The 10,123-nt window shown below is 46.6% G+C and overlaps 1 protein-coding gene across 2 annotated transcripts in view; it reads right to left on the bottom strand.

Annotated features, from left to right (window-relative positions):
• Nucleotides 1–665: 665 nt before the first annotated feature.
• The window catches only part of TLE1 (TLE family member 1, transcriptional corepressor), an 89,296-nt gene continuing 79,838 nt past the window's right edge, over nucleotides 666–10,123 (bottom strand). For both annotated transcript variants that reach the window (XM_032635758.1, XM_032635760.1), the window contains exons 15-20: nucleotides 9,729–9,978; nucleotides 7,521–7,768; nucleotides 3,989–4,136; nucleotides 2,449–2,599; nucleotides 1,394–1,470; nucleotides 666–1,248 (exon numbers count right to left, since the gene is read on the bottom strand). In XM_032635758.1, the coding sequence (XP_032491649.1) occupies nucleotides 1,141–1,248; nucleotides 1,394–1,470; nucleotides 2,449–2,599; nucleotides 3,989–4,136; nucleotides 7,521–7,768; nucleotides 9,729–9,978 (982 nt within the window). In that variant the 3' untranslated portion in view covers nucleotides 666–1,140. The remainder of the gene's footprint in view (nucleotides 1,249–1,393; nucleotides 1,471–2,448; nucleotides 2,600–3,988; nucleotides 4,137–7,520; nucleotides 7,769–9,728; nucleotides 9,979–10,123) is intronic.

Below are 10,123 nucleotides of genomic sequence, written 5' to 3'. Positions count from 1 at the left end.
AAGATAAGGACCAGACTAATGACAGGGAGCCAGGGCTGTAGCTGCAGGGAAAAGCCTTAACGAGAAGGATGGAGTGAAGTGCTGAGTGCGGTTGGCTCACGTCAATTAATATAATAGATCAAATAAGTATTAATGAGATAAAACCAGCAGGCATCCCACCTTTCTTTTACAGGTTAATGAACTCCACAGCTTTGTGGATATCATCAGTCTTAACACTAAACCCAAGTCACCTCCCTTTCTTGAAATGTGCAGCTTGTGAAGGGAGAGACTAGAGATTTGAAAATGCTAGGCTTTCCTAGAGAAAAGAATATTCTATCTCCCAGTGAATCACCAAGAAAAGGCAAAGCTTTAATTTGTGACCTCGAATCACAACAGTATCCAAACAAAAGAATGAATCTTGGCAAAGTTATTTTTGCTTCCCAAATAAAATCGTCGTTAATAAACCTCCGGTTACTCATTATTCCTAGTCTTGACTTCCTGGTTAACTCAGAACTGTTAATTAGGTTCTAGTGCAGTGGGAGTCCGTGACAAAATATATTTATAAAATAAGAAGTGCACTTTAAAACTTCCTCTACAAATGTTTGAACTTTGCTTATAGAACCCGCACCAACGATCCCAAAGCGTTGATAAAAACAATGAAGGAGGAGAAGGAAAACCACTTATTGGTACTAAAGCCTTTACTGTAATAAACCAAATATATTTACAATTTATACAAATGTTTAACCTTCAACAAAAATACAAAAAAACATTTCACGAGATGCAAAACGAGGAAACAAGTTCATTGGAGACACCACTGCTCTACCACGGACAGACAGGAGGGGAACGGCAAGGAACAGAAAGGTAATCTCGGCAGATCTCACAGAAAGAAAAGGATGGACTCTGCCCGGGTCAGCGGGCTCCATTCCTCAAGCCCACAACCCTCACCCCTCTGTCCACTTTGCCTCGGTGCTCCATTTGGTCTAGGTAGGTAGGTGACCTTCTGTTGATGTGCTCACTGCCTCCTCTTTGTAGACGCAAAGTAGTTTTGTGTCAAGGTTTGGAAACAGGTTTTTGTGTTTTTAAAGTTACAACTTTTCTATTTCTACAAATTCAAAACATTTTGGCCCAATTCAACTATAAACGTTAAACCACATAATGTTTTCAGTAGATGACTTCATAGACTGTAGCTTTCTTGTCCCCTGAGCCAGTGACTATGTACTTATCATCCACAGAGATGTCACAGCTGAGCACGGATGAGGACTCTTTGGACTGGAAGAGAAAACAACGGACATGTGTTTAATGTGGAACAGAGATGCTCAGGGCCCTGCTCCCAACAAGGCACCTTCACTTCTGGCGTCATCAGCAATGCTGTGGTCCAACTGTCTGTCATTCTATGTAAGGAGCACGGACTTACCTGGAATATGCTAGCTCCGTAGGGTGTCCGCCAAGCATTGAGGAGGTTATCTTTTCCAGTACTCACAAACCATTTACCTAGAATTAGCAAAGGAACATGTGGTTGTGGCTTAACTAGATTAGAATTCCTGCTATACTATTAGCTACTTGGGCTTAATCAAACTCAGAGCATTTTTAATCATGAACTATCATGTCCAAGGGGTTGGGCCATGACATGAATAGACACAGCAGGTTTTAAATCTGGGCTCCACTGTGAACCATCTGTGATCTTGGGTTTAATAAAAGCGGTGGCAGGAACCATGTCAGTCCCGTTAGCCACTGGATACATGACAGGTAGCTTCACACCGAGCATGCAGTGGGTCCTCGAATAGTCAGTCAATGAAGTTGTCTTCTGTTAGTTTCTTTATGATAAAATGGGACTAGGAAGGATTAAATGACGAATCTAAGTTAAACGGCAGACAGCACATATGGCACATAGGATGGTCAATATGTGATAGCTATTCATCCATCCATCTGTCCATCCGTCCATCCATCTGTCCGTCCGTCCATCCATCTGTCCATCCATCCGTCCATCCATCCATCCATCCATCTCGTGAATAAATATTTGACCCCCCATGAACTTCTTCCCTCATTATCCTCACTGCAGAGTGTAACGGTCTGGGTGCAGCTAAGTGTTCCCTTCTCTGCCCATGGGCTGCTCATCCCGGTCAGTTCATAGCAACTTCCTCTGCTCCTGCCTCATTTTTCTATAAACTCCCACCAACCCCTCTCAGAGGGGTTGCCTCCACCCACACCCCTGACACTCCCTGCTGAAAACAAACATGTGTCAAAACTTTGTATTAGGCAATTCTATCACCTGCTGACTTTTCCCAACTCAGGGAAATGGACGAAAACAGACATCCCTATGCTCTGAGGGACATTTTAAGACAACAGAATTACTGCATCCAGCTGCTCAGAGAACAACATTTTTTCCAGATATCATCTCCACTATATTTTTTAGAAGTATTTTCCATTTAGGCCATCAACATTTCCCGGTTTCCTTTCCGTTGAACTCACCACAATAAGCAAATTTCAGGGAGAGCACACAGCTCTCGTGGAGATGCAGCTGGTACTTGTCAGGTTTGTTCACGTGGAGAACTTCCACGTTGCTGCTCTCCATGCCCACGGCCAGCCACTCCCCAGTTGGGCAATAACCAAGGGAGAATATCTACAAGAAGCAGAAGAGGCTCACTGAGTATTCTGCCCAATAGACTTAGGAAATGAACAGACAACAAGAAAAGGGGAAAAACTAGCAAGAACAGGAGGAGGTAATAAGCAAAGGCAAAGTCTACAGGACAACCATGCCAACCCAGATAACTCAACTGTTAAAGGCCTTTATGAAACAGTTGGAAAAAAATAAAAACAACTGCAACACTTATGTCATGGGTGATAAAATCAAGAAATTATTCTTAATAATAATGGTATTCTGTGTGTTGTTTGAAAGGGTTCCTTATCTTTTACAGATACTAACTGAAATACTTATGGATGAAATGATATAACGTCTGGGATTTACTTAAAGATAATCCAGTGTTTGGGGGCAGGGATAACAGATGAGACAAGACTGGTCGTGTGTTAGTAACTGTTGAAGCTGGGTGATGGGCATATGTGGTTTATCATATAATTCTCTGTACTTTCATATATGCTTGAACATTCTCTGTTCTCATATATTGAATATATTTGAAATTTTCCATAAGAAGTTTTAAAAAAGGGCAGACCAAAAATAGGATCCTACCCATAATGGGAACAGGGCTGGAAGGGAACAGGGAAGACTATAAGAAACTCAACAAAATTTTGACATGAAATTTAGTTGCATGTATAGTTGTTTTCCATTTCTGTCCTATTTTTCTGACTGGAATTATTAAAGAAAAAAAAGTAAGTAAATAAGTCACGATAAAAAGAACAATTCCACCATCAACAGAAAACACTTAAAATGGCATGCACTATCTTTCCCCAAACAGGCCTAGATTCAGACACTTGACATCTGAATAAGCTCCACAATCCACAAAGTTGCCATTTTTATATCATTTCAAAACTCCATAAATCGAGTCACCCATGAGTCCAGTGTCTAAGGGATGAGTAATAAAATGGGCATCAACTGAGATACCGCTGTATTTTTTAAGCTCCCTGATTTAAGCAAAATGAATCAACTTGCAGAGCTGTTATGATTTTTCTCTACTCCTTGTGATATCCTTGCATATTTCTCAAGGTCTATTTATATGTGAATAAAATCATTTCTCACCCCCACATTAGATGGACAACAGATCAGACCCTGTATGTTCTTCATGGCACAAAGTCCTGAAACAAACTCATATACAAGTAAAACAACTAACACGTCTTAACCTACAGCATTTTAAAAACCAGTCTAAGTGTTTCAGGGTAATTTGTGTGTGTGTGTGTGTGTGTGTGTGTGTGCGTGTGTTTGTATCTCAAATTAAAGCCAGGTCTGTTTGTCTAGCTACTACTCTTGGGGGGAGGGGAAGGGAGGGGGGGAGGTATGGGGAGGGTGTGCACCACACACACAGCACCGCGTGGGTTCCGGGGAGGGACAAGCCTGCACCTGGGAGGTGAAGTCGTGCTGCTGCAGCTGCCGCCCTTCGCGCAGGTCCCAGGACCGGACCGTGTTGTCCAAGCCGCCCGTCCAGAGCTTGGTGCCATCGTTAGAAATGTCAATACAGCTGGCCCCGTCTGTGTGGCCCTGGAATTGCCTGATAAAACAAACCAGATTGAATAATGATTTCCTGCCAGAGCTCAAGGTAAACACTGTTGTGTTGTTAGTTTTGGACTCGCTGTGCGTGTGTCATCTCCTCGGTGTCTGCTGATGTGCAAGATGAAACCAACCTTCCCCCCGAGGAGGAGAGGAAACGGCACCTGCAGACTTTCTTTTCCTTTTTTCATGATCCAAGTGCTGAAGAAATGGAATGCCGTTTTAGGTCACCACACAGGAGAAGTTAAATACGCTCCTACAGCTATTCTTACAAATCTGTCTGGAAGGTAAAATTCCTCCTAGGTCTGGAAAAGTGTTTTAAGTGTGAAAGTGGGGGAAAAAAAGACAAACACACAAAATCCCAAGTGTATTCCTTAAAGAAAGAAGCAGGCTTGGCCTATAACTGTGCAGGCCTGAATCACCACATCACCAGCCCAGGGCCGAGGAGCACTCCCATTTTCATGAGTGAGTAACACCGCAGTGCCCTTCGTGCCAACAAAGCATGAGCTCATGTATTTACTCAACCTCGCGTCTTCTATTCGAAAGAGCCCCACGTTAGGAAATCTGGACTCCTGGAGACAAAGGGGCATGCCGGCCTCCTGACTCAGAGGTGTGGGGCCGAGACAGAGCTGATTGCTGACTGACCCCTGGGCACGGTCCTGCCCTCAAATCTGAGCACAAGGCTGTTGTTCTCTTAAAGGGGAACCTCGTGCCTCAGTCAGAAACCACCACCAAAGAACAGACTTGTGGTTGCCAAGGGTGGGGGGCTGGGAGGGATGGACTGGGAGTCTGGGGTTAGCAGATGCAAAATATTACATTTAGAATGGATAAACAACAAGGTCCTACTGTCTAGCACAGGGAACTCTATCCAAACTCCTGGGATAAACCATAATGGAAAAGAATATAAAAAAAAAGAATGTGTAACTTTGCTGTACAGCAGAAACTAGCACAACACTGTACATCAACTATACTTCAACAAACAAACAAACAAACAAAAAGCAAAGAACCACTACCAAGGACAACCAGCCAACAGGGATTTGCTGAGTGCGATGCTCTGCCAGGCCCCAGGCAGGGCTTGCCATGGGGAAGTTGACGTAAGCCACCACGGGGCTGGTGGCATGGGAGTCGTGGACCTGGTTTTGCAGGCCAAGAGGGAGCTGGCAGAGGAGTGACTGGAACAGGTGAGAAGTGTTCCGAGGTCTGATCAGGATGGCGAACCAGGCAGAATCCATGAGAGAAGTGCTTGGAAATTTCAACGCTCGGAGAAAAGTTTCCACCGCCTCTCCTTCCTATTACCTTAGTATTCCCGCAGAGCTCCCAACTTTAAAGCTGAGCTTGGAATTTAAACGGCATGGAGGAAAAGACAAGAGCACCACTGTTGCCCTGAATTCTGAGACAAGATGTGAACCATCACTCCAAAAATCTCTTCCCTGAAAACTACTCAGAGCTTCCATCCTGGTCCTCTCCCCCATGCACTCCAACTCTCTGCCTCAAACGTCCCAGCCTGCACCCAAGGCTTTCCCGCTGGTCTGGAGCAGTCCTGCCCCACATTTCCAAAGTGCTGCTTTTCCGTCCTCAAACAGCTCGTGAAACCCAGGGACCTCCTCTTCATTTCATCCTCTGAATTTTTTTTTTACCTCTGAAACTCATGAAATACTTTGACTTCTTGAAAACAACTGTGTTTCTCTGCTGACCTAAGCTCTTCGTGGGTGTCCCTCCATCCCTCCGTCCACTTATCTCAGCGCTACCCTCAGGTCAGGCTCCTAGAACGCAGATCCTAGGGCTGTTCAGAACGTGCTGGGTCACAGCAGATACAAAGATATTCAGGAGACTCCGTACTGCCCTGTCACACAGAGTGGCCGCTAGCCACGTGTGGCCTGTCCAAACTGAGAGAGAGAGAGATGTGTGAAGCAGGCCAACGTATCCAACAGGTACTTACTCCCTGGGGGCCAGCACAGAGCAGGGGCCCAGAACATACAAGAGGGCAGAGTGCCTGGGCCCCATTACAGCTCCTCCACGATAACATCAGGATAACAGCAGTGCAGAAGCGACAAGGATTAAAGAGATGAATATTTGAAAAGCACTCCGAATGAATATTTTGGGAGAGCTATTTATTAAGTTTAAAAAAGAAAAAAGCAGGAAGAAAAGAAAAAACAGCCGACACTTGCTAGGCTGAAAGTTTGAAGGGGCTGTTGGCTTGGTTCCGTGTGTTCACTTTGCTCACTCTCTGAGCTGCCCGGAGAGTGACAAGAAAAATAACCACACTGTCACCGACACACAGGGACAGAGCCTGGTTTGGTGACACTTAGTGGATTTCTACAGAAACGGCTGAAGAAAGAGGGAGCTGCTAAAATCAACCCCACAGCCCGTCCCTTCCCTCCAGCTCTGGGCCCAGAAGCACGGGAGGAGCCCTGCTAAGTAACCTCCAAGTCTAAAAAGGCACCATGAACAGTGTTCCTGAGCGAAGATGAACTGTGACACGAAAGGGCGAAACACAGGCACGTTCCGCCGTAGATGTTTAACTAGTTCTTCCTTTTCTAAAGACTTTTCTCTAACATCCCTGATGTGAGCACCGACTCAGCCAGAGGGAGTGAGCTGGCCAGAGCCGAGGAGGGACACAAAGCTGGCAGATTCCAAGCAGCTGGGCTCCTTCCTGGGTGAAATGACCCCTGGACAGAGCTTGTTTAGTTATTGAGAAACACAGCTACTCTAAAACCATTTTGTGGGTGAAATTCGTGGAATCTCCTCTTCTAATGTCCTTTTGTTGATTTTCTGTCATCCTTTATCAGCTGGCTCCTGTGCGCACATACGAGGTTCTAGGCAAAGCCAAAAACATCTAGTATTGAGGACCTTTTGTACCTCCATCTAATCCATGGTATGCTGCCCCTTGGCAAAAGCCAGGAATGTTTTTTAAACAAATCTGGCATGTGTACGTGGCTGAAGAATGGGAACATTAGGGAGGTAAATATAAAGCCTGGGTGACACCCAAGCGTGGCCACAAGACCGTAAGCCCTCTGAGGGCGGTGATACGGTACTGACACCCAGATCCAAGCCTGGCACATGTGGGCTGAGCCTGGGGGCAGGCAGAGAAGCAGGGGTAACAGGGGGCCTTTTTTTCTTTTTTTTTTTGGGCGGTACGCGGGCCTCTCACCGTTGTGGCCTCTCCCGTTGCGGAGCACAGGCTCCGGACGCACAGGCTCAGAGGCCATGGCTCACAGGCCCAGCCGCTCTGCAGCATGTGGGATATTCCCGGACCGGGGCACGAACACTGTCCCCTGTCGGCAGGCTGACTCTCAACCACTGCGCCACCAGGGAAGCCCTAGGGGGCCTTTTGACCCAGGTACTCAAGCAGGGAAGCCCCACTCAGGAAACCACCCCTGCTCACCTCACCAGCGTCTGGTTGTGCAGGTCCCACACGGCAATGTTGCCGTCGCTGCAGCATGAGAAGCAGACCTTGGAGTCGGGGCTGATGGCCAAGGCGTAGCAGGCGGGGGCCGAGGACGTCAGCTCTGCCTTGATGCGCGGGGTGGGAGCCGCCAGGTCCCAAATGGACAGGGTACTGGCTTCCCCTCCCACTATGAGAGTGCAGCCATCAGGGAGCAATTTGCAGGAACGGATGTAGTTATCCCTGTTCTGTGAAATAAACATAATTCAACTGTTGTAATGCATGACCAAGCGGTAACAATGCCATGTTCTCTAACTGCTGTCTCCGTTGTTGACTTAAAAAGTGGTATTTCGTGGACACTACCAAAGCAAGCGTTCTGTAGTAAAGATCAGCATCTGATGGCCCCTGGCTCCTCTGAAGTCGTAAACAAAGCAAACTCACAGGATTGCTCAGCATGTGTGAAGGCTTAGATATAACTGCCACCGAAGCCCAATTTCCTGCTGAGTAGACGGAACTGAGATGATCAGGGGATGTAAGGTAAGGGTACATGTACTTCTTTACAAAGAAACCACTTTTCACAGCTAGTTTATAAATCTTTGACCTCATCAGCCTCCGTTATTTACTATTTGGAAACTGCAGACATACTACCTATGCTTTGGTTTTCATTACTCTTAAGTTTCTGCCTAAGGCTTGTACTGTGTCTTTATTAGCCAAATGGATCCTTGTCTGAGACTTGAACACAGCTGCTTTCTCAAGTTGTAACATGGCTGCTGTGATATTTAAGCCTCTCAATCCAAAGGCCAAAAAAATGAATAAAAGAAGGCATCTGGGCTTCCCTGGTGGCGCAGTGGTTGAGAGTCCGCCCGCCGATGCAGGGCACAGGTTCGTGCCCCGGTCCGGGAAGATCCCACATGCCGCGGAGCGGCTGGGCCCGTGAGCCATGGCCGCTGAGCCTGCGCGTCCGGAGCCTGTGCTCCGCAACGGGAGAGGTCACAACAGTGAGAGGCCCGCGTATGGCAAAAAAAAAAAAAAAAAGGCATCTCTCCCTCAAAACCAACACATTAGAAAAGGGAGGTGGGACCTAAAATGACCCCCGCCCTCTCCAACAAAGAAATAACTGCTATCCTTTGACCCAAACAGATACAGTCAGAGTCTTTAGTATGCTTTAACCATGGCCTATTGTTCAAAGATTAGAGAAACTTTAAGCAATGTAATTTCAAAAAAGATGATGAGTGTTACAAAACTCTCCTACCATTGGGTTGCCAAAAAGCTTGTTTGGGTTTTCCCGTAAGATGTTTAAGTATCTTTCCCTATGTTTAACTTTCATTAATGGATATATTTTTAAGTTATTTGATTGCAAAAAAAAAAAAAAAACCCAAGAACTAGCCCAAAGAGGCTTTTCGTCTCAAAAACACAGTCAGTCTTCGTTTTGGAAACACCCTCTCAGGAATCCTTGCCACTTGCCAGGGGGGGCAGCAGGTAAAGTGTACCATATGCCGAAGCAAAGTGCAGGCAGACACCCTACAGGGGCAGGGCGGCCTATAGTCCACTTAAGGCCAATGGTACGTGGTGTGTAAATCCTGTGGCTACTGTGTAGGGAACATGTCCTGATGTATTCTATGATCCTGAAAAATGCAACACGGTATTGGCTGGGGGGAGGCGGGGAAGCATTCCCACCACCCCCGTTCTGCTGAAGGCTGCCCTGATTTCTTGCAGTGCGATCTAGTAACTCGTTCGTAAAGTTAAGGTCATAAAACTCAGCCAGGTCTCCCTGAAAACACAGACCCTGTTCAGAATGGTTTTATGCCACGTTATCAAATGTTTACTCTTCAATATTTATCCAAAGGCTGTAGGGAAATTAAAAGTCGAGGGGAGTGCAGGGCTCAGAGTCCAGGCCTAGCTGCACTCCATCCATTAAACGGGAAACCCCCTTCTGAATACACATTCAAACAAGAACCGCTTCCGTAAACTACTGTTAAAATATGTTTTAAGAGAAATCCATCAACTCTGGGATTTAACCACTGAAACAGCAACAAATGAAACCTTCGCGCTGAGGGGAGAGAGTGGGGAGAGCTAAATAGCTAACACAGGAAACAGAATGGGCTTCCATTTCCTCATAATGGGAATAAAACCCAGGCCCCAACAGCGATTTCCTTACTGAGACTCCAGGAGGAAATTACCCTTGTGCACCAGCTCCTTCTCACTCACCAGACAGTCGAGCTGAGAGACGGGGCTCTTGTTGCCGGGGTGGCTGATGTCCCAGACCTTGACGCAGCCCTTGCCGCCCGTGTACACGTGTCGCGTGGGGTTGCTGATGGTCACCGCACACACCACCTCCCCGTGGTTCAGGGTGTTGATCTGGCGAGCGTGGCGGGGGATGCCGGGGCCAATGAGGGCATCCGGGGGGAAGGGGACAGGCTGCATCTGACCATCCGCAGTAACGTGGAAGGAGTATGCGCTTTTGGGGAGGGGATGGTTAGGGAGAAGAGAGAAGAACGGGAGAGGAGACAGAAAAAACACTTATCATAAAGCAATTAGTCCCTACCGCAGCACGCTTCTATGAGAAAGACAGAGCAAAGATTCTTGCCACGACTTCCTTTTGA

This window comes from Phocoena sinus, chromosome 6, assembly GCF_008692025.1.
Source record: "Phocoena sinus isolate mPhoSin1 chromosome 6, mPhoSin1.pri, whole genome shotgun sequence".
Classification (NCBI taxonomy): domain Eukaryota; kingdom Metazoa; phylum Chordata; class Mammalia; order Artiodactyla; family Phocoenidae; genus Phocoena; species Phocoena sinus.
The sequence above is the reverse complement of the archived record's forward strand: the minus strand, read 5'-3'. Positions and strand labels throughout refer to the sequence as shown.